The sequence below is a fragment of the Papilio machaon genome, chromosome 5 (assembly GCF_912999745.1).
Source record: "Papilio machaon chromosome 5, ilPapMach1.1, whole genome shotgun sequence".
Taxonomy (NCBI): Eukaryota; Metazoa; Arthropoda; class Insecta; order Lepidoptera; family Papilionidae; genus Papilio; species Papilio machaon.
The window spans coordinates 5736761-5761405 of NC_059990.1; the positions used below are offsets into that span (position 1 = coordinate 5736761).

At 35.7% G+C, this 24645-nt stretch overlaps 3 protein-coding genes across 3 annotated transcripts; 1 reads left to right on the top strand and 2 right to left on the bottom strand.

Annotated features, from left to right (window-relative positions):
• Window positions 1-1195: 1195 nt before the first annotated feature.
• Window positions 1196-5311, bottom strand: LOC106708552 (caprin homolog). The gene is made up of 4 exons (XM_014500089.2): window positions 5081-5311; window positions 4174-4356; window positions 3582-3748; window positions 1196-3337 (listed from the first exon to the last, which is right to left on the bottom strand). Exons 1-4 carry the CDS (start codon window positions 5201-5203, stop codon window positions 1993-1995), a joined length of 1818 nt encoding a protein of 605 aa, XP_014355575.2. The 5' UTR covers window positions 5204-5311; the 3' UTR covers window positions 1196-1992.
• A 709-nt stretch (window positions 5312-6020) lies between these two features.
• Window positions 6021-7078, top strand: LOC106708541 (single-stranded DNA-binding protein, mitochondrial). The gene is made up of 3 exons (XM_014500075.2): window positions 6021-6237; window positions 6461-6545; window positions 6691-7078. Exons 1-3 carry the CDS (start codon window positions 6220-6222, stop codon window positions 7029-7031), a joined length of 444 nt encoding a protein of 147 aa, XP_014355561.1. The 5' UTR covers window positions 6021-6219; the 3' UTR covers window positions 7032-7078.
• Window positions 7079-7771: 693 nt separating this feature from the next.
• On the bottom strand, window positions 7772-11903 carry LOC106708553 (ets DNA-binding protein pokkuri). The gene is made up of 5 exons (XM_014500090.2): window positions 11660-11903; window positions 10354-10630; window positions 9708-10262; window positions 9373-9622; window positions 7772-9276 (listed from the first exon to the last, which is right to left on the bottom strand). The coding sequence occupies exons 2-5, from the start codon at window positions 10619-10621 to the stop codon at window positions 8925-8927; spliced, it is 1425 nt and encodes a 474-aa protein (XP_014355576.1). The 5' UTR covers window positions 10622-10630; window positions 11660-11903; the 3' UTR covers window positions 7772-8924.
• Between the last annotated feature and the right edge of the window lie 12742 nt (window positions 11904-24645).

The window sequence follows — 24645 nt, forward strand, 5'->3', positions numbered from 1 at the left end:
AAAAATAAATAATAATAAAAACAGGTCCATATTTGTTATTCTGTAATCGCTAGAAGACACAGACTAGTTACGAATCGCGACTGAATATAGTCACACATTCCTAAAGCGGCCTTTGAATATGTATTATAAATAATTTTAATTTGAATTTGTGAAAAAAAACCTTCTACTCTAATCGTGATGTTTAGTTCTTAAGTTTCCATTTGCCCTAATTTATAAATGAACAAATATTGCGAACTCTGTATTAAATATAAGTACATTGAGATGATATTTTGTATAATTGAATTGGGTTGTATAGGTTACATACAGCGTTGATTTAAGTAAGTAGTTATGTAGAATTGTAAAAATAACAAGTATTGTCTTGTATAAGCCCGTGATTAAAGTTAAAAAGAACTTTATTTATGTCTGTCGCATTCGACAGGAAAACACCCAATTGTTTTGACACATTCTTATTATATGACATCATAATAAATTTAAACTGTTTTTTATTTCAAAAGCCTATGTATTCTTCCAGACTATGTTCTACATCTGTGCTAAATTTAATCATGATCCGTAGACCCGTTCTACATAACTTTCGCATTTATAACCAATGCGACCAAAATAAATCATAATATAATCGAGAGGGTACTTACTGGGTTTTGTACTTTTAGATTCTAAATGCCTGGTCAGAGTTCAACACCGAAGCTTTGTCCACATCGATTGAATTTTTTGTTATAAAAAATCGTGTCCTGAGGCGTACATAAAGGCGCATTTACATTTGTTATATAGAATAAGGGGAGTCCCCAAATATGGTATATTGTCTTTTGAAAGGAGTATCAATCTATGTTTCAGTCGTAATATGGCATACGGTTATTCCCCACACGCGGCTAGCAATTAACGAAGTCCCCAAAAAGTCATTCGCAAGTTTGGAAAATGGTTTATCGCATGTTGGTCCCATAGCCTTAAAAAAATATTCCGCAATCAGCATGCGAGCTCTATCTACTAATGAAAACAAACATCATGCGGTCCTTATGGCAAACATGATCAGGTCACCGCTACTTTTGGACAAGAATCAGTAGCAACAGCTCTTTCACAAAAGGTAGAAGAGGCGAAGATAAGTAAAAGGAAGAATTTTGCTTTGCTTTTTACTGTACAAGTAAGCTTAAAAACCTTTACCCTGTATATAAACAGATGAGTAAATAAAAGCACATATCTTCATAGAATACTTTAATTTGCTTGCACACAGCCTCTATTGAGAACGATGTAAAGAAATACAGAGGCAAAATGGATCTTAACCAAATTTACCAAATACACATTATTCACATCCTGAAATTTCATCATAACATCTCGCAAGACGTTTATTAAAATATTATAAAAAGATTCTCAAAATGGTGAGACAATGGATAAAGTGAAATCATTACATTTAAATAATTAACACATTCAAAGAAGCGGACGATACAAAATTATTAAAATCATATTTCTGGTTTATACATATCATAATCATAAAAGGAACAAACATAATATAGTTCGTTAATACATAAAAATACCGAGTGTAATTGAAATAACGAAGGTTATTGAGAATTGGAAGGATCGCGGTTGACATTTGGTCAGTGTCAGTGTCAGTGGTGTGCACGTCTCCTGTACTTCTGTATTATCACGAGGCGGAGGCGCGCGTGCGGCGAGGGCGGGCCGAGCCTCGCCGCACCGCGCGCACAACATCACTTGCGTCACATAAACCTATACAAGAATCTAGATTTAACGTAACTTATTATAATTGCATATATCATACATCTAAACTCATGTAACTTATTTTTTATTTAGTTTCAAATTTTATTATTTTACTTTTTTTTTTTATTCTTTTTTATTTTTTTTAGCGTTAATCTCTTGTTTTGTTGTTGCCCCAGCGCGTTGTTGCCGGTGAAATTTGCCTTCCACGAATGATTTGATTGAGTCGTCATTAAAGTGAGTGCGATGCCTAATTTATTGTAATATATTTTATTTATAAGGCTTCGCTAGTTATTCTACATTTTCAGGTTTTCGGTTGTATTGTTGAGGACGCGGGGCGCGGGGGGCGCCGCGTGCGCCTCCGCGAGGCCCGCCCCGGCCGCGGCCTTTGAATCCGCCCTGGTACTGGTTGTTGTCGTTGTATCTGTCGCGGCCCCCATTCTCGTGATGGTGGCTGTCGCCAGTGTCTCCATTCCCGTAGTACTCGCTGCCGCCTCTGTTCTGATAACCGTCCTTGTGTCTGTTTTGGTAGCCATCATACTGTCTGTTCTGATAGCCATCCTTGTTTCCTCTGTTCTGATATTCACCGCGCGGGTGGTATCCATCGTTTTGTCTGTTTTGGTAAGAGCCACGTCCGCGGTATCCATTGGAGGAACCCCGGATTACCGTACGACCGTATCGCCTGTATCTGTTTTGGCCATCTCCTTGACCTTGAGTTTTGCGCTCGTAGCCTTCTTCGTTTTCGGGGCTTCGGCTTTCTTTCCATTCTTCTTCATTTTTGTCCTCACTTGGAGTGGGAGCTTTTCTTTCTTCCACCTGTGCCGGCGGTTGTTGCTCAATAAGCACTGCTTGAGGAATTGGTTGCGGGATGGGTGGCATCTGTGGCTGGGGTACAGGCTGGGGATGTGTAAGCGGTTGCTGGGGCGGCAGAGGTCCCGGCAGAGGAACGCCCGGGTACCCGGCGTGCTCGTGGTGCGTTGCGAAGTGCGGCTGCGGAGGCATAGGCATCGGCGTCTGTTCTGGAACCCGACCTCCAGGCAATTGCACAAAATGTTGGTTTGTGAAAGTCTGTGTGGGGATCGGTGCCGGTGGGGATGGCTGATTCATAATTTGTGGAGGATGTGGAGTACCTATGGGACTGTCAATTTCGGATTCTTGAAGAAAGAAGAAGTTTTGTGAACCAATAACTTCTGAAATAGGTCTCTGCTGGGGGTATTGTTGTGAGAAATATGCATGCTCGACTTCCTGTAAGGTTATAGGTGGAAGAGGGCGTAGAGGGTAGGCCGGCGCTGGTACCACAGAGGGCGCGGGCGCGGCGGGGAGCATGGTCGGAGGAGGATAAGGAAGAGCATTAGTCTCCTCTACTTCCAAAGGCATCACTTGCTGTTGTTCTTCATCCACAATAACATGAACCTCATCATTCTCTACTCCAGCATTATCAACACTTTTGTCGAAATATCCACATTCATGTACAGTAGTGACTATCTCCTTTATATGAGCATAAGTAGTGCCCAAAATCTCTTTAGGTTTGCCATCAATGATTGCATATAGGTGTTCCGCAGCTTTAACTGTTTGCATGTGAAATCCAGATTGACCTTCCTCATTTAGTTCATGTTTCGGTGTAACTTCAGGATATCTGTAATAATTTCATTTGAATAAGTCAAACCAATAACATTAAGTAAACCCTTCCTTAAAATAGATCAAGAATCTGGTTAACATTGCATGAATGCTGGTTAAATAGGAAATGTGGTGCTCAATGGAGAGGCCTACTCCAGTATTGGCCAATTTTAAATGTAAAAATTATTTATGTTATAATTATTTTATGGACGGAGTAACCTCCAATAATAACTAATAGGAGGTAATTTAGGATTTATACTTACAAATCATCCAAAATTTTTAAATCTTCTTGGGTAAGTTTTGCTGCTCCATTAGTCCCATTCAAGAAGTCTTCACGAGCTTCCGAGTTGCCCATTTGCATAAGGCAATCCAAAATTAGTAAAACTTCTCGGATCTTGTTTGTTTCAGCAGCATAACGAACCCATGCATCCTAAAATTTGTATATGTAATTATTTAACAAAATAAAATAATTGTAACAAATTCAACTGGTTACACAATACAGATTAGCATTTAAAAGTATTTTTGTCAATTTTGAAGTAATGCTGTAAAATATATTTCCACAAAATCTGTGCATCCTTTAAAATAGAAATGTGTTAACATTGTGTGCAGCATCTACAAATTATTCATATCTAACTGTCACCCGCAACCCCAGCCACAAGGAGTTAACAAAAAAAATAATAATAAGTGGCTGTGTGTTTTTCCAGACTATGCCAAATTTCAATGACATTCATTAAGCCATTCTGCAGATACCATCTATCCATCCATCCAAATATTCTCATTTAAAATACTAGTACTATTTGTTCAGCTGATGTTGTGATTAAAACACTTTCCTTAAATTTATTATTAAAACAATACCTTTTTAGCTTGCTTCTTAGCCTCACGTTCTGCTGATGACACAATAGCAGTAATTTGTTTAGAGAGGTCTCTTGCAAAATCCAATGTCTGCACAACCTCATCATACTTGGCTACTGCTACTTTTTGGTCTGTGTTCAATTCTTTACCAGCCTTTTGCAGGTCACGGTATGATGTCAGCTTGCTCTAAAAGTGAATAACATATTATGCAAACATCAAACAATAAAGCATGACTAATTTATTGTTATAGTAAATAACAAAGTAGTAGATCTAGCTTAATCTTGACTAAATGTATTTAAAATCTTCACTTTGTTTTGATATATGCATTTACAGCATGGGAAAATGACACATAAGGACCATTAGACCTCTAAATGAGACACTAAAATGAACACCAGGGAAATAAATAATTCTATGTTTAAATTATTACATCTTCACGTATATTTCATCGATTTTAAGCCCGTAGTGTTATGAAGATATGGTCACGTTATCGCTAAATACAATTGCTCATCAGTTTATGATAAGAAACATAAATATATACAAAAAATATAATGTAAATCAAAAAAAGATGTCGCTCTTGCAAACATAGCGAAAGTAATATATAATAATACTAACTAATACACATAAGACGTTCCTTAGATACTATATGTGAATATGTAAAAATATTGGGCGTAGCGGTTTGGTAACAATAATGTTGGACCGGAGCACATGTATTAAAATGGCGTCCAGAGGATCGCCGCTACTTTATTTACATACAACAAAGGCCGGAAAAAATGAAAATGTTACATATTAAAGACACGGGCCTATAAAAAGCCATAATAATATTATAATAATGATGGTAAACGAAGAATCATCGATCTACAATATATAGGTGCAATGAATAGATCTTGATGTAGAGTAAAATATATCTTACCTTTCTTTTTTCCAAATTGCGTATTTTGTGTTCAATAACGGTGATAATTTGCCTTACAGGTGAATTATCCGTAGCCTCCGAAGAGGCTGGTTTTTCAGACTTTGCATTCGCTGCTGAAGGCATCCTTCACAGGCAACAACTTCTTCTGGATTGGTTCTTATGGTGGTGGTACTTGAATAGACAATTTTTTAAGTATATAACTAGATTTTGCACTATACTACATAGAGAAACTGTCAGTAAACGAACGACGCATTTTTTTAATTCGAAATGTTGGTATCATCCATTCGTAATCCCCGCGAAATATTTAAACACCTTTTAAGTTTGGCCAATAAAAATAATATTTTTTATTGCAAGGTTTACAGTAAGCTGTTTTAAACTTCTCTTAAAACTGTTTTGAAAATATTGTAATTAATTGCTGTAATCAAAAAATTAAAATTTAGGTAAAAGTGATAAACTTGATTAAAAATAGACCAGAGACAAGCCTTCCAATTTTTTACCCACCAACTTTGAGTATTGGTTTTAAAGTCGTGTAATCGAGTAAGCTCTAACTTATGCTGGAATTTACAGTCTGTACTTAGACATTGCTTTGATCTCTATCTTTCATATCTTTAATTAACTTCTGAAAATCAATTTTTCATTAACAGTTTTTTTGTATTCTATCTAATATGAAGTTCCATGACGTAATGTTGTAATAAATAAATCAAAGATATATATTTAAATATTTTTTAGCAGTAATACATTATTCCACAGTATACAAATGTAATAATGTTGATAAATGCTCAACATGTATCATGCACTGCTTGTGAGTATGCTTTTTAACAATAATGAAAATGTCAATATTATTTTAATAATTAATTATATAGTCTATGTCATAAACAATTATTTGGATGTCTTATGCCGGCTATGCACGTCGGCCAAGCGATAGCAAACAATGCAAGTGAACTGGTGTACTGTAAGACTCTCGGCTAACGTGTATAGCGGGCATTAGATGTCATTGTTTTGGTTGTTTTATATTTGATAGTGACAGTTAATGTCGTTTGTATCTGGCGGAAAGATTGTGATATTTTATTTTTCCACTTTAGTTTAGTCTTTCGTCGCTTTTATTCGATACCATTAAAGTTAATTTACTTAACCGCAGGATGTTTTCTATATCAAAGGTAAAAATAGTGTATGCGCAAATATAAAACTAACCTATACACCGGTATACCATGTTATATTTTACGGTATTCGATTTAATTATCTGATCCGCAGATGAGTTGTCTTTAATACGAAAAATTTATCGATTTATTACAATAGTTTGTGTTTATAGAAATAAACAATATTGCATTAAGTCAACAACTTAGTTTTACAAAAAAGGTAATATGATGAAATATTTTTTAGTTGGGTGCATTTCGAAGTGTTCATCATTGTTCGAAGCAACTACACATGACGACTGTTCGTTTTGACACTCAAAAAACTGAGAAAAGTAAGTTTCTTTATTGTATTTTATATCAATTTAATATTTGGTAAATTCTTGTATATTTTGTTACTATAAAGATAGATGATCTAGTAATACTTAAATTAATAATATCTTTCATATGGTTTACTGATTGTATACACCTTGTTCCCAGCTATCAATCAAGTCACATTACTGGGTAGAGCTGGTGCCGATCCCCAGAAACGAGGGACAGAGGAACATCCAGTGATTAACTTTCCTCTCGCTACACATTACAGCTATAAATATGAATCTGGGGATATCTTACAGAGAACTGATTGGCACAGAATTAGTATTTTTAAACCTGGTTTAAGAGATACAGTTTATAAATACCTGAAAAAAGGCCAAAGAGTATATGTAACTGGTAAACTATCATATGGAGAAGTAAAACTTGATGATGGTCAAGTGAGGAGTGCGTCTACAGTGATAGCAGATGATGTTATCTTCTTTCAAAATCAACAGCACACTGAAAATTAATTAATCTTAGTATAAAGTAGTAAGTGTAAGAATAAATGCCATTGTTGAACAAAGCTTCTTTCTTTTCACTATCTTTAATTTCTTTTTCTTATACTTGAGACAAATGAAAGAACTACATAATGTTATAAACCTGGCAATAGAATGAGTAATAGGTAGATTGAATCATGCATTCAATAAATAAGATTTTTGTTAATCCCTAATACTACTAAGATCAAGAAAAAACATTTTAGTATATTAAATAGTGACATCTATGGTATACTTTAAAAGAGTTGCATTAGGCGAAGTATTCCTGTTAATGGAATATAGATGGCGTCATAAGTAGCATAAAAATATCCAGCTCATTATGGTGATACAAAAATTAACTAATTATTAAAATAGTGTCGTCCATAACAAATAAAATCAAATATGCCAAAATCCTCTAGTCATTCTATAAACACTTTAAGTTTTATTAATTTTACATTAACTCAACAACAGGTGGCGCTGTACGAAGCAAAAAAATTGTTGAGTATAAATGTTTATGGTATGGTCAACACCATAAAAAAATTTGGAAAATGTTTTCACACAAAATCCAATGTTAATATTTATAGAAATCCTACTAAAGTTGTTTGTCCTTTTTTCATCGGAGATGAGTTGTGCTTTTAAGGTAAATCCATTAAGACAAGTTTTCATGTATTCACATTTCTCCAGAAATGTTTTAATCTTTTTCATTAAAGGATAAAAAAAAATCAAGTTTCTGATAACATTATTTTCATTTATTTTAAGTTATTATAATGAAATGACACAATATTTTTCGAAACATGTTTCGATTGTGTACTAGTTGGAAATGATGGCAATGACATGCCAAGTAGAAATAAATGTAAAAAATACAAATTCAGTTGTTATAGTACTTACTCATATCTAGGTACTTTGATAAAGCTCCACTTTTTGTTTTACAAATCATACATACTCTCTTTAGTAGATCCCTTAACCTAAAACTTACAACGCTAATATTTACAAACACAATATTTTTTAATCTATGACATTTACCTATATTGATAAAAGAGATCACAGAAAATTGTAGCTGGAAATAATTGAGTAAAAGCCCTAGCATATTCTACATGTCTACCACTTTATATTTTATCACAGTGGAGTCCTTTATGAATTATTTCAAGGCAATAATAAGGTATTACAATAGTCATAGTTATTGTCTTTTAAGAGAATTCAAAATATTATTTCATGATTCCTTTAAAGTTGCCAAATAATGATGTGGTAGCACTTACATTATAATAAAATCTTTCACAAGCTACAATTGAAATGTTTGCCAAAAATAATCAATGGAAGACAACAATGTGGTGATAAATTTTTCAAACAGTTAACTCATTTATGTACTCTTCATAGCAATTTTCAAAACAAAAATAAAATCATAGATAAAACTAATTAAATTACGAAAAAATGCAAAGACGGATGCGTATTGGTACGCACGCGTCGACATTGAGTTTTGGCAACGTCACATCTCCTTAGTTACGGCGAGATTGCAGTCAGCGGTCCAATGTGAATAGTTCATTGCACACATTATTAAATTACTCTCTATTTCTAACACATATAAATTTTCGTCCCTTTTGCTAGCTACGTTTTAATTGACACTATTTTATAAAATCACTTGGCACAAAGGCATCGAGGTCCATACCCTGTATAACTCCAAAGACCGAACCTGTCAAAGTACTCTCAGTGATTGATTTTTCATAAAAATTTACCATTTCTCATGTATAACATGATAATAATAGGAAGACTAATAAAATATCCTTTCTGAGAGGAATTCGACTAGAGGCTGTAGGGTGGAGTTGTTTACACATAAATTATTCACGTAAAACGTTTCGCACTGTCGTGTCCCACCACGGTATACTCGAGCGTAAATCATTGTTCACATTTTTCACTTTTTAAATTAAGAGCATAATGTTCGGGGTTGTATTCGGATTCACGTTTAAGCATCATGTTGTCGCCGATGAGGGCGCTGATGCGGTGTTTGTCGTGCGAGGCGGACGGCGGCGGCGGCGGGTTGTCGGCGCGCGCTCGCTTCCGCCACGGCTCCGAAGCAGCCATACTCAGATCTGTGGGCATGTCTTCCTCCACGTGCTCATCCTCGCAACGTTCTTCTTTCATTTCAGTTTTCACTACGGGCTGCGGTGCCACCCGCGTCGGACTCATTTGCTGTCGCAGCAGAGAGATGTTTTTTATGTTCTTGAGTTCCGTCGGGTTCCGTAGAAATCTGCAAGTGACAAGTTACCGTGTTAATATATAATACATGTTTTTTTGTAATATATATATATATATATAGAACAATTTAAAAATTTTAGCTACTTACTGGTAACAGTGACGCTCTCCTTGCACTTTTCGTAAAATGTTGACGCGGTAGTAGTATCTGAGCGCACGTGACATCTTATCGTAGTTCATCGACAGATGGTTCTTCTGGATGCCCCACAGCTTGGCGAGTCCCGCCGGATCCACTATCTTGAAAACTCCGGTGTCGCGGTTTTTCCACGCGATGTAATTGGTGTATCGTTGGGTAGGATCATTTAGTAATTGTTGAAGGAAATCCCACAATAGTCTTCCATCTGTAAAAAAAAGAAATGTCTATAAGTATTTGTAATTTTGTTAGCGACACTATTACTTTGTATGTAAAATACAAATATAACTTACTTGTATTTGATTCGGGCATATCATTCGGGAAGAATTCCCGATGTTGTGCCCGGTAGTGCGTGTGTTGCGGCGCTGAGTGCGTTTGCGGCGCAGGACTCGGTAACGAAGTGTCCTTCGGCGAGCGTGGAGGGGGCGCGAAATGATTCTCTTCATCTGAATCAGAATGGTTGCTACCGGAACTGGCCGCCTGTGCCGACACGGGAACCGGAGGTGCATATGCCGACGCGTAGCCGAGTGTTTCTCCCCTCTGTGGACTTCCAGAACTGTCGATTGAGGGCGCTGGGCTCAGGGTCACGGAGTTTGGCTGCGCAGCAGCTGCTGCAGCACTGTGGAAGTGATGGAAGCTGTCGACGGCCCAGGTGGGCGTGGGGGGGTGACTGTGTGGCGACGGGGGGTAGGGCGCGGCGCGAGCGGTGGGCGTCACCGGGGACGACGGCATTCTACCCAACAGCGCAGCGTCGCGCACCAGCATTTGTAGAACATTGTGTAAAACATCGCCGGCGCCCGGGCAACGTTCACCCAAATCCGTTTTAGTTAGGAGGCAAAGTGCCTTTCCTGAAAATAAGGTTTACAATTTAAACATGTTCATATTTTTTATAAAATTTAAATTTTACGAATGAATAAAAACAATAAATGGCTTATTTACCATTCATTTGGAAGAGATCCATATCAAAATTGGGCAAATCAAATTCCCTTTCACACCATTTCAAAAAAACTGCTACATCTTCACGTGTCCATAGTCTTGGTTCTGGCGGAAGGCCGGCAGGTAGTTGTGCCTTCGTGTCACCAAGGGGTGACGGCGGCGGCGGCGCCCACGGTAGTGGATACCGCCATAAAAGTTCCGTTGGGCTGAATGGCAGCGGTAGCCGCTCCATACTGGGCCCCGATGGCAATTGTAGACTCACAACTTTCATCACGTTAATCTGAAAATAAAGGTTATTTTGCTATGACTCTGTCATTTACCAAATAAAGTTTTAACTTTAATGTCGGAATAACTACTCGACAATAGATGGCGCTGCATATGTCGTTTCAAAATATATTTTTGCATTTCGATTTCTTGTTAAAATAAATTCTTAGTCGCGCTCTTTTTTTTTTATTCATAACCATTTTCTAATTAAATTAGAAAAAATAACGAGAATAGAACTTTCGATCATTCGTATAATTCAACTCAAGTAATGCGTGATTTCCTTATTTTAGAAATTATTATTTTGGAATGAGTTCTTGTTTATTTTAGTTGTAACAATAATCTTCGAACACCAAATGAGTTATTTTTTTTATTTTTAGATGAAAGTCTACGATCAAAATACTTAGATAAACTTTTTAGATAGATATAAGAATACTTAAAGACTGAAGACAGGAAATTAAAACATATAAGCGATTATAATTTAGATCAGTCTTCATAATAATTTGAGTTAGCTTATGTTCTATGACTTTGGTAGGGGTAAAACTTTTGTAGGATAAACACCTGCTAGCTAACATTTCTTTGTGCCCTATGAATAAATGTCATTGCAACAATATAGGGGAAGAATTATTATCGAAATGGAACATCCCAGCCCCTGGGGATGATCGGCTAGAAAAAAATTAAGGGGTGAAATGTTGCACGTGCTTAATACCGATAGGGTACAATTTCATATGAATATTGCTCTAATATGTTTGTACGTTTTAAATAATTCTATGTACTGATAATAGGGTAAAACGGTGTTATATTAAATTTTTAAACTTAGCGAAATGTTTTGATTTCATGAAATACTTAATTTCTTGGTTTTGTTAAGTTTTTCAATTCTTTGGTTGCTTATCTTTTTCAATTAGACAACTTTGAATTCGCGGCAAAAAATAAAACCGAATTAACTGAAAACAAAGTTTTACTGTGGTAGCGAGCGAGTTGTTATCGGGCGGGGTCGGAAATACGTGAATACGAGATAGCGCGACCAGTGATAAGCGCTGCTACTCACCGGCTGAGCTGATCCGGAACTGAGTGCGTTGTCAGAAAAATCCTAAAGGCGATAGACGGGAACAGGACAAATCAGCACATATACATCTTCACAACACTAAAAGCACAGTATCCAGAGTTCACAGAGCACCAGGCACACTTAGAAGCAGCGGCGGTCCCTCCAAACGTGTCGTGTTACGGCACGCCGTAAACCAGCAGCGTATCTGAGGGATCGAGCTCGCAGACAAGCGTCGCGGGCAACTCTCCGACGCGGACTGATGATGCGGTGGCGGCGCGGGCGGACGGACGAGTGCTCGCCGCCCCCCCGCTCCGCGCGCTCCCCGCGTCCCGCGCCCTGTCGCCACACATAATATTGCGGAGAATGAGATAAAACTTCGGGAGCCATTCTGAGACCGCGTCCCATTTTTAATTAAACGCAAGTACGATTATTTCCGCGAACGTAAACCGTTATTGGAGTAAGTTTACGTTTGTAAATCAACAAGTCGGTCGTCAAATTTGCATTGTATAAAATACGTCTAGGTTCCTATTTAATTTTGCTTGGCGATAGAATACCTGTATGCGCCTAGGGCACGCGGAAGCGCTAATAGTGTTAAGATTACGTCAGCGCGCCAGTTTTTAATAACTCTTAATATTTCCTTGTTTGTAGAGCACCTAGGCAGCCGATGGCGAAACACGTCCATCTACTAAGCCGTTAAATGTTACTGAATTCGAATTCTGTAAATCAATTAATCTTTTGGAAAAAAATTGTAGGTATCATTAGTAAATTATCTGACAGAAATTATTATTGATTTCTTTCTTAGTTGGATGTAAGTTTATATATAACATGGTTTAGGGATTTATCTTATGTTAAGAAGTAGAGCTGCGCCTGCGCAACCCACGATAACCGAACACAGGAAATGTCTGAACAGTCACCCGCCGGTTTCCTGATGCAGAGTGAGACAATATGAACGTCAACCGGTTTCAGCCGAGCTCATTCGACTATCAACATACCCACATACCTACCTATCATATCTACGTTTCTCTGTGATTACATTTTGAACACTCATAAGTAGGTAGGTATGTGATTGATTTGAAAATGAACTTTAATAAATAATAGTATTTATAGCCATATAGGTTGGAAATTTGGGAGTAAATAACGTAACGTGTTTATTCCGTTCCTGTAAAATAAAACTAGTTTTATTTTTAATTGTGCACTAACTAGTTTTGTTTATCAATATCATTATGCTTGAACAAGAGTCGTTTATTTTGTACCTGTTACCTTATAATATTGAACCCTTTCCGTTTGTATGATTGAGATTGAGAGAGGCCTGGCGACCGGCCCATTCCCACTACCGGTTCGAGACAGAAATATTCGGCAGCCGAGGCGGAAGTGGCCTCGGAATCTTTACCTGTTGCTCCCTTCGCTCCGCGCTCACGGCGTCGCGACAGCCATCCCGCTCTGGCACGTATAAACATGGCGACTGGCGGCCTAGTCTGTGGTTAGGCGTCGAGTAGTTTCATGTTGTGGAGTAATTTGGAAAATAAAACAACGATGTTGAACCGTACGTGGCCGTCGTGACCGTGACCGCAGATCTTGACGCTACTTTCTTTGTCGATTTTATAAATGTTACGCGATCGCTTACATTGTCTATTCGTGTTTTTATTTTCGTTTTTAATCAACGACCTTTTGTTATCTATGGATTGTAATGTTTGAGTGTTGATAAATTTTCATAGCTCATTATGATTTTAGTAGTGAATATTAGGAAATTGGCGCCTTTATTAATTGTTTTAATTAGTTCTTATTTATATCTACTAATGCACTACAATCTGAAAATTTTAATAATATAAAAGGAAAGGACATTGATGTTTGCGAGTAGGTAATGGGTTCAGAGGTAAATGTGTTAGCTACATGGGAAACATTTAGTCACAGTGCGTGGCTGACGGCGGCCCCGTCGGAATGCGACGCGCGGCCGGACTCGAATCTGAACATGCGGAAGTGCCCGAAATAAGTTCATTGCGTGAGCGGCATATGTAGGTACAATCTAACAGACTCCTTGCCGCTATAAAATTACTTCACTTATTTTATTAATTTATTTTATACATAATATAAATCAATGGCTTTAGCGTTACTTCTTAATAAATTATACTAAAATTACACTTGTTTTATAGTAGTTCCACATAAATCACCCTTTTCTATTGGCAAAAAACAAAGTTGATTAACTTAATCATGTATAGTGCTTTTTAGATTTAAATAGGTACTCAATAGGTACTTAGTATAAATTTATTTAGGTTTTGAAATAATGATTCTTTTTATATGTATCTAATTATCACTTTTAACACAATCTCATTTTCAACGCGTCGATAATTTCTTTCCTTTTAATTACTGTTTAAAAAGGAAATTAGTTCTAGTTACAAAAGGAAATTAAAAACGTTCGCTTTGGGGGTGTCGGAAACGAGAGGGTCGCGGGGCGCGGGGGAGGGGCGCGAATCTACTTCAACTTCCGCTAATGTCCGCCAACCGGAACAGGAACCACTCAGAGGAAGTTAGCACACATCCGTTAATATCGTAAACCGATTAAAATATCTTTTACGTTGTGCACATAAATGTTAATTAAAGCATAAACCTTCTCCGTTGATTAAAAGTAGGCAACGCATCAATCAGCATTTGCGGATGTCTATGGGCAACGGTCGCCTCGCTATTTCGGCGAACAGGTGGCCGTTTGCTCGTTTGCCATATTTTGATAAAAAAAATAAACTAACAATTACAATGATACAAAACATTTAAAAAACAATGATTAACGTTGGTTTCTGAGACCAAAAATCCCGTTTAAAGTAAAAACTTTGGTCTCAGAAACCAACGGTTGGTGTCTGTTCCTAAAATCGTAGTGATTCTACCATAAACAAATGAGTTTTGATTGTATATAAACAGATATTGAAAGCTTTTTGCAGATGAGTAGATCTCAAATGAACTATTATGTAACCTTACAGTACGGTGTAGTTCAAGGCTGCACATTACGACACGACCTTTATATGGCTTCTTGGGAAAATTATGTACACATATATTATGTATTGAATCTTTACTTTTCATCTACGTTTCCATAACATATACGATTGATATATAAATAAAATATTTATTTCACATTATATATGTAAACAAATAGCCATGGGCTAAAAATCCTAATTTTAATAAATCTTTGAAGAAATTAAAACGGAATCTTCGGAGGTAACGCATTAAATATATTTTCTTTAACTTTACGCTAGTAAATTTCGTTGGCTGCATTAGAGACGATTTTGGTATATAGGAAGGTTGTTTCGGTCTAATTAATAAAAAAATTAGCCACAGCTGTTAAGTTTTTAAGGAATAAATCTTACGGCGTCGTTGTATGTAAAGTCTAGACCGGATGGCGTGTCATTTGAAATTGCAATCGCATGGAAATGGCGGCACTTCCTGAGCGCTGACCCGGTTCACTGGCTTTTTATTTTAACGCCACTTCGCGGACTTAAAATGTAGGTTATGCATATTTATGGAGTAAAACTGTTTAAAACGAGATTCTTGCTAATGACTTTGGATTCGAACTAAGGTTATGTCGTTTTTCGTAACCTATGTCGCCTACCTACAGACCTCAAGGAATGTTACAAAATACACATGACACATATTGAATTAAAAACGTGGCTTTAAATTTGTTTGGAAATTTATCTATTCAAATCACTGATCTCTCAAATCTCTGATAAATGGATAGGCGATTGTTTGGAATTTGGAAATGACAGCTTTTGCTTTGTTCCGATTTAAACGCGCCTGTTGATATTACATGACAGTTAATTCTATCTAATATATATTATTAGTTCGCATCCACACCACCGCTACAAACCGCAACCATCAGCGAAAAAATGGTGAAAATCAAACAGGCACAAAATAGTACGGCTTATAGCCAGACCATTTATAGAGGTCAATGATTCAAATGAAACATCGATGAATAGTAAATTAAAAGATGAAATCAAACAATGAACAAAAAATGAAAAAATGTTGCCATAGACTTCGAAATGTCGAAACGTAACGCACTTCCGAGCCGTCAGTACAATGCGACCTCGTTTCGGGCGTTGTTCACTCGTTACATAATTCGGTGCCACTCAAAACTAGGCAACGATGTCACCGCAGACTTGCGCCATACTTCTCGCGAACCAAAGCCTTGCCAATGTTATGCTGTCAATACTGTTGAGTAACTTTTGCTCTTCCGAATAAGTTCACAATACTCTACTTTTGTTTAAATGCATGGCACACATTGTTAAACAACTATTGGGTAACAATTAACATTTTATTCCTATCACAGACACTCACATTAAGATGTATAAAATGAAAATGTATTTCTGGATGTATGTATGTTTTTTGGAACACAACTTTTTGTTTAATTTTCAGTTTCTTTCCTACTCTCAAGAAACCTTTCGGTCGGCATTTTAACCTATCCATTAAGATTATTTTTTAAATGTCACATCGCAGTTATCATTTAAATAAGAAGAGAAAAATTTAATATTAAATAATGTAAGGAAAATGTAATTTAGTATTATCAATATAATGTTAGTTCCCTCCCAGCTTAAGAGGCTAATTATGTCGGACAAAGAAATCGTCCACTTCCGTCGACCTCAGCCGATGCCAACACGCGCCTACTTTTGGTCACGCAACGGAAAGACATTAAGACAACTGTATCCTTACTCATTAAACTAACTATCGACTATTTTATTCCCAGACAACGGAATTACAAATGCTTCTATTATTTTTTAAAAACTTTTGTTAAACCTATTCTTACAGAGTGAATATATATGGTTGTAACACATGCATAACAATATATTCTTCCACTGCATTATTTTTGAGAAAAACAAAGATAACAATATTGGTCTTAAACAGGCGTAATAATAAATGAAATTCACGTTTATTCATATTGATGGTTTCTTAGTACTTTTTCTTGGTATTTATATATCATATATAGCCGCCAATAAAGTGTATATAAAACATACAAACGAATTGAGAACCTCCGCCCTTATTCAGTCGGTTAAAAATATGAAGAAGTCTGTATTAATCTAATTTCCTTAGATATTTTGTAATTTGTTTTGACATTCAACGTAATGCAACAAAATTTCATTAGATACCACAAGAATGCGATAACTTCATAACCCTTTGGTAATAAGGCACGTAATATGAAATTAATTTGTGTTAAAATGTAATAGATTCCGGCGTGAAATTGGTTAATTTTGTTAGTTGAAATATTTCCATTTGATAAGTATGACTAGTGATTAGTTGATAAGTATGACGTTATTCCTTTCCTTTTTATATTTAAAATTATATTTACACATGAACAATGACTTGTTACTTCCTAATTTAGTGACGGCAGTTTTAACTTCCGTGTGTTTTTTCATTACATATACTTTAAGATTCCTTTTAAGTATAGAATTAGGATGTGCTTATTAATCAATCTATGGTTTACTTTCTATTATGTACAAAGAAATGATATGAATTGGGATGTGTAAATCAATATCGATATATTGTAGAGAATGGGAAAAGTATTTAATTCTAACGACTAACCCCCAGCCGAGTTTGTGCGCTCAAGTGTCATGACAAAGCGACCCTCCGTTGATTTGGGATCAACACGATCAAAAAACCGGATCGGGAATGCACCCGTATTGGTAGACGCACATGCTCGCATGTGTTCCAAACGAATACCATTTCATGTTTGAAGAAAGTATAAATAAAAAATGTTTACCGATTTTTGTTAACATTAAAATATATTTTTTTGATGTCCCATTTAATTTTACAAGAGCTTGTAGAGTTTTGTCATAAGTCATATATGCATGACTTAAAATAAATTCAAAATATAATACCAATTTTGAAGGCAGTTTGGATAAAATTTGTATACCTACTTATAAGATTTAGACGCGAATTTAAAGCTACGATAACTGTACCGAGAAGATAACTAATAAATGTGAAATTCAAACATATATAAATGCAAAACTTGATAGAAGGTACTAGAAAAGCCACGCAAGTAACAAAAATAAAGTTCACTAGGGATGCAGGGCTCGCTCGAAATAAATTTCTATCGATCATATTGCTATCAGACTAAATGAAATGAAAATAAAAAGTTAAGGTATTATGAATTTCCGTAACCCTTAAGTACCAATTCTTGTCAGTTACGGAAATATAAATGTGGAAAGCGGATATCAGGATCAAGGAAAAAGTAACATCCGTTGTCCATCTTCCTACTTCTCGAGGTCTCGGCCATGAGTATTTGTAATTGTTATTTATTTTATTTAATTTTTGTATATTAATGTATCTAAGTTATATTGCCAGGAATGTTAACATTAAGTACCTAGCCAATTTATAACCTAAAAATAAGTAGGTATTTATCAGTAATATTGTTTGTAGGCATATTTCTGTGATTCTAAGTTACAAATAATACAGATGCCTTTTATGTTATATTGGTGTCATAAAAAGTGAATCGTCAAGGGGCTCGCTTCGTGTCCCAATCGAGCCATGTGCGCGCGCTCCCACGCGGAGTCGCTCGTAGTCGGCGATCGGCGGCTCGGCGCGAGAGTGTGCGCCGTATGCGACGCGAGCGCCACAACAAACAGTGTCCGTGTTGTACGCAACGTCTGTGTGTGCGAGTTATACGACTGCGAGTACGGCTACTTCCTGGTACAACGCGAGATGCTTTATTTAAATTCTCCCTTTGTGTGCGTACATCTATATGATATTCACATACACCAACGAATATTATTACATTAACGCCGTGTGTGTCGAGTCTTTTTAATCTCCATTGTACTTCCTGATTACGCGTTGGTGTGCGTGAGCCACTTGTTCGTTAGGGCCGACTTTATCTCGGCAAGGGACATAGTGCAGCGTCCGATTACTACGTTCGTAGCGATTTTATTTTTGTTTGCTTTATCAATAATGTGTCATTATGCATGTATTTGAATACGAGTAATGTGTTTATTGTTTGAAGCGCGTCGCCGCACGTCGAGTATCCGGATCGGGCGCGGAATAGCTAGCACCAAACAAAGAGCTCATGTTTATATTCTCATTGGAAACAGGAAGCGCAAGTCCGCCGTAATGTCTCAGGCGCATAGCGTTCTCAGTAAGAAACAATACCAGTTCCGCTGTTGTTTGCAAAACTGCCGTTTTCAGGAAGTGACCGGACCGGACTTTGATCAATTCGATTTGCTAATTAATCAATGCATTAATTCGCGTTTAAATTATTCTACGATACATTTAGATTAGAGTTGTTTTGATTTATATAATAAACGCTGATTTTTGACACGGTGAATTTAGTACAATTATTTTATTGCACAATTTACTTACGTCGGTGACACATTTTTGTTTGTTTTTGTATGTTACTAAGTTTACAGAAATAAGTAATAATATTTTATTATTTCTCTTCGCTATATAATAAAAGGTTTTTTACATGACATGCCAATGAACGATATAATAGCTTTAACCTTATTTCGTAAAAAACTCTAATAACGCTACTTGACTAATCTCGATAAATGAAAAATGTCATTAACATGACATTTTGTACAATCGATCCAAAAAGTCGTAAAAAGTAAAATTAAACAATATGAAACAAAATTGTAGTAAAATGTCGATATCGTTCGGTATCGATAACATCGTTGCATGAGCATCACTAATATTTTTGGATGCAGCAAGTGGACAGATGTGACTGCAATGGCAGTTTGCACAAATGCAAAGGGTCCTCTCGGAGGGAGATGTATGAATTTTTCACCGACGTTCCCTCCCGTCGGTCACATCTGTCGCATTCATCGACCTAGGATTAGATACAACGTCATTAATTGATTTTGGCCAAGTCGAAGGGTTACATTGCCCCCGGGGTCTGGTCTACACATGTCACGATGGATCGTTATTTTTGTTAGAATTGTTTGAAGAAAAAAATGATGCATACGATGCATGTTTTTTTTTTATTATTATCTTCGGCCAAAAAATATAAATGACAAAAGACAGCTTTCAATCGGTCAATTTAAGTAAATGAAACCGTTTTATTTTTATCTAATTTATTGTAAAGTTTCTAGATTTTTCTATCTTTAATGTCCTTAGAAATGAATTTTATAAACAAACATTATTGTTTAGCTTAAAGACAATAATTTACATACATGCTTTACAATCTAAACTTGCTGCTGAATAAGTTCGGTAGTCAATCTATATATAGCTTTTTATATTCCATCGTCGTTGCCGTCTATAAGATCACAATATGAACGTTAATCTAATCATAATGTAATTACTTGCAGAGCATGTAGATGTCAAATGCAGGTCGCACACGTTAGGTTTTACATGACTGTTCTCTTTAAAGGCATAACTGACAGGCTTAGACAAGTTTCATTGTACATATAACTGTATAGTTTTGTTACACACGCTAGGGTTTCCCCGTAGTTGACGCATGTAAGGTGAAACCGTCGATCAAAACCTGACGTGTGTGGACTACACAAGGATAGGAGCAAGATGCAAGCAAAAGGGAGGGAGCACTTGAGGGCTTTCCACTCTGCTAACTGGTCTTGATTGAAATTAAGCTCTGACTTACCCATTACCTACCACAGCGCTTCGATGTACTTATAATAATTACATGATAATTGGAAAGTTTTTGCACAGCTTTTAAAAACTATGTTAAACTAGCTGTCGCTCGCGACTCCGCCCGCGTGGAATTAAAAAAGTACTTAACAAGTAGCCTATGTGTTCTTCCAGACTATGTTCTACATTTGTGCGAAATTTCATCAAGATCCGTTGAGTTGTTCCGGAGATACATTCAAACAAACATCCATCCATCCATCTAAACATTCACATTAAGTAAGATATTAATAAATAATTATAACTTACAATATTACAATAAACAAGTGAAAAAAATAGTTGATTTCAATGTGTACTTATTAGGCTTAAAATTGCGATGTTAAAATGAACGTCAAAAAGTTAAAATAGCAAGACAACTTTACTGAAAAAAAAAAATCGGATAAGAAATGCGATATTAGATTTTGTAGGCCGTGCAAGGAGTTTAAGTGTTATGTATTAGATCTATTTTAACATAAAGAAATATTAAACAATAAATAAAAATATCGGAACATGAAAAACTAGTAACTAATAGAATTACCACAACAATAACATTCCTTCGTTTATTGAAGTATAAAGAAGTTTATAAAAAGAGATTGAAATCAGCCCTTATTTCAAGACGCGACGCGGGCGTAAAAACTATTTGGTCTCACACTCAAAATGCCACCCTCAGCAATTCCACCGAACCCCGAACCCTTACCAACAGGTAGTTATTTGTCCGCTCATTCAGTAACTTGATTTTATATTACACTTACTCATTGAAATAAGACATTTTATATTTATTTTATTAATACCATTTATATAGTTTATTATTATAGTTAAAATCAATATATACAATAATACAGTAGAATCAATTATCCGGCCCTCAGATATCCGGATTCGCAATTACCCGGACTACTGCCGGACCTTGCCCCCACGGGATCGCTGCCGTACACCTAATTTTTTTAGTTAATTAGTAAATCATATGTTGGAAAATGTATCACTTTTTTAATTAACATTGATTTTCATTGATTTATTGTATGTAATTAATAAAAGCTATGTACTAAATATGCACAAAACTCGTTTTTCTACATACATTCGATTATCCGGATGCCTAAAGGCAATAATTAGTCCGGTTAATTGAGTTTCCATTGATTATTAAATAAGATTCAATATTATTTGTTCATGTTATGATCTATAAATGTTTTATGTTATGTTAGCAGTAAAATAAATATCGTATAACTACGACTACAGCTTGCAATGTAAATTGTGTAAACTCGCGCGCAGCGGTTATTTGGATTCGTCTTGTCGATTAACCCCGTGACTTCGCGCTGTCTCTGTTTAACACACTTCGTGCTATATGGTTGTTTCTTTCGTCCTATCGCCGCTTCCTATTTGCCCCCCGCACCTTGCGTTTACACAGTAACATCCTTATTATTACAGAAATGCTTACTAGTGAGCTAGTGACGCATTATGCCAGTACGTGATTAATGAGTAACTTCGTACATTTCTGTTATTGTTAATTTTAATCGGACAGTGTCTGTTATATTTTGGTATTAATAAGGAAGTGCATAGTTCATAATTACAGTGTGCGTCTAAACTAGCACATTTCCTAGTTCAGCGTTGGCAATTAATACTTAAAATAATATTCAAACTGTGCTAACTTTTTTGTTATTACCATTTTAATTTTTTTTTGGACATCTTTATTCATATGCTTTAAAAATGATTGAACTTTAGGAAAGCATAGTAAGCAAAAAAACATCCGAGTATTTTTTTATCGAGCATTTTACAAAGATTTGAGGATTTTATTTTATCTGTAATACTACAGGGCTTTATCTCAAAGATAAGAAATTACATAAGGAGGCCACTATTTTATCTTTTAAATTGGATTGTGAACTGAAATTAATAAATAAATTAAAATTGTCAAAATCTATTAAATCTTGTCTTTTATACTAAAAAATTTTTAGTAAAGAATATTTTTTAAATTATCATTACAAAGTAGACATTTTTAATGTTCACTACTTATTTGACAGAGTAAGCTCCATTAAGTTGTTAAAAAAGGGAGTTATGTCAGTGGTACGGCCACCCCTACCATCACTCTAACACATTGCTTATCTCTCCTGGGATAAACAAACGATTTTGAGGAGTCTTCTTGTGTTCCTCCAACAGCGTAACGACTTCTTGAGAGATCCGATCACTCCGGCGGACACTGCAAGACTGTCCGTGTGCCGCCTGTGCAACCGCAAAGGGCTTTTGTCAAAAGTCAAAACATGTTTGAATTTACGAAATTATTTTAAAAATTAATTTTAAAATTACAAATAATTAGATTTACAAAACAGACAGTACTTAACCGCATTTGCGCATAAGATAATTAATTTTTAATCATCAGATAATTTTATAATGCGGCTGCACCGACTGCACCGACATTCATAAAATTTTTGTATATTTAATTAAAAAAGTTTGTAAAACATAGATTAAATTGAAATATTAGAAATCACGGCAGCACGTTGCGTAGACAATTAAAAAGTTATTATTTTGTGCTATAGATAATTGTTAATAGGTAAATCAATCAAAAAATTTAAGATACGAAATTATAATTAAATATAAAAATAACTACTTGATTGATAACAACTATTGTAATAATTTTATAAAAGGTAGTTTTAGTTTTCTTAGATGGCAGCACTGCTCGACCCCGCCACTCTTTTGTGACAACTTCCGGCGAATGGATTGAGAGTGGTGGGGTTGAAACAGCGTTTGATTATTGAGTCAGGAGCTCGGCCAGTGGTTGGATATCCGTCGATGTGATAAGTCGTCTAGTGGAATTGACCGTTAGAAATGTTGAAAATGGAATAAAAGTATTCACTGTGCAATGAATTGGAGTTTTTCTTGACATTTCAGAAGTGGGATATAAAAATCCAGGTATGAACGCCCTCAGAATTTTAAATACTAATTTACATAAAAAAAAAAAAATCTTTAAAGTACAAAGTAGCTATAACGCTTGTTAATTTTTTTTTTTAATTTTTTATTTTACTTTCGATACGGCATAAATATGACACTGTCATACTGCATTTGATCACGTCTATTTTCCAAAAATACAAATTATGCATATCTTCTATATCTATCTATCTATCTATATATATAAAAGAAAGTCGTGTTAGTTACACTATTTATAACTCAAGAACGGCTGAATCGATTTGACTGAAAATTGGTGGGCAGGTAGCTTAGAACCAGGAAACGGACATAGGATAATTTTTACCCCGTTTTCGATTTTTTATTCCGCGTGGACGGAGTCGCGAGTAAAAGCTAGTGTTACAAAGACTTTTTATTGAGATCATTATTTACGTCATTATTAAAAATAGTATTTATTTAATGACTTATTGATTTATAAGTATCGAATGTGATTTTAACTCGTATTTTCACTTTTCTTTATTTATATTTATTTATACTACCTATTTTGAATTCTTTAGAATTTTAAACGTTTTACGGGATATTTGGAAATTGAATATGGGTAATGATTTCATAGTTATACAAGCGAGACCCCCCAACAGGGAAATAAATAATAGAGGTTTCTATTTTATTATGTATGAAACTTTATTTGTGTGTGAATCATTTACTTACTTTTTATTTTTTTTTGTATTTATGTCTATTGAAATTACTCGCTTCGAACGATTAAACAGTGGAGAAATATCATGTTTTTGGGATACCGATTGAGCGAACAATGAATGTTCGCTTTATAATGATTGAGCGAACAATGATGTACGCTGGATATTGATTGAGCGGGCAATGATGCTCGCTGGACTGTAAGAATCGACTGAACTTAATGACTGAGAGAACAATGATGCTCGCTGGACTATAAGAAACGACTGAACTTAATGATTGAGTGAGCAATGATGCTCGCTGGACTATAAGAAACGACTGAACTTAATGATTGAGTGAGCAATGATGCTCGCTGGACTGTAAGAAACGACTGAACTTAATGATTGAGTGAGCAATGATGCTCGCTGGACCGTAGGAAACGAATGACTTTAAATTTGACTGAGACTGAACTTTGATGTAAATAAGAGAGATTGAGACATGATTCCAGGGATTTAATACATTTAGATATGACGTCAGACGATGACTAAGTTGGAGGTACGCTACCTTGGAGGTACGCTAACTCCACCAAGGAAGCGTAAGTACGCAAAACGGAGGAAAGTAAAGAGGAAAAGAGTTCCTTCGACGTCATCTACTTCGACGTCGTCAAGTGAGAATAAAAGTAAATGTGTGTATGTTTATGTACGTTTATAAAAGTAAAGTTCTATGTTTGTATCAAGGATTAAAAGGTTCTATACAATTAAATCAATGAGTATAATATGAAATAATATCTTTTGCATTTGAAAGAGGTAAGATTGGGCTTAAGAAGTATGAAAATTTTCCGGAAAACGTAGTATGAA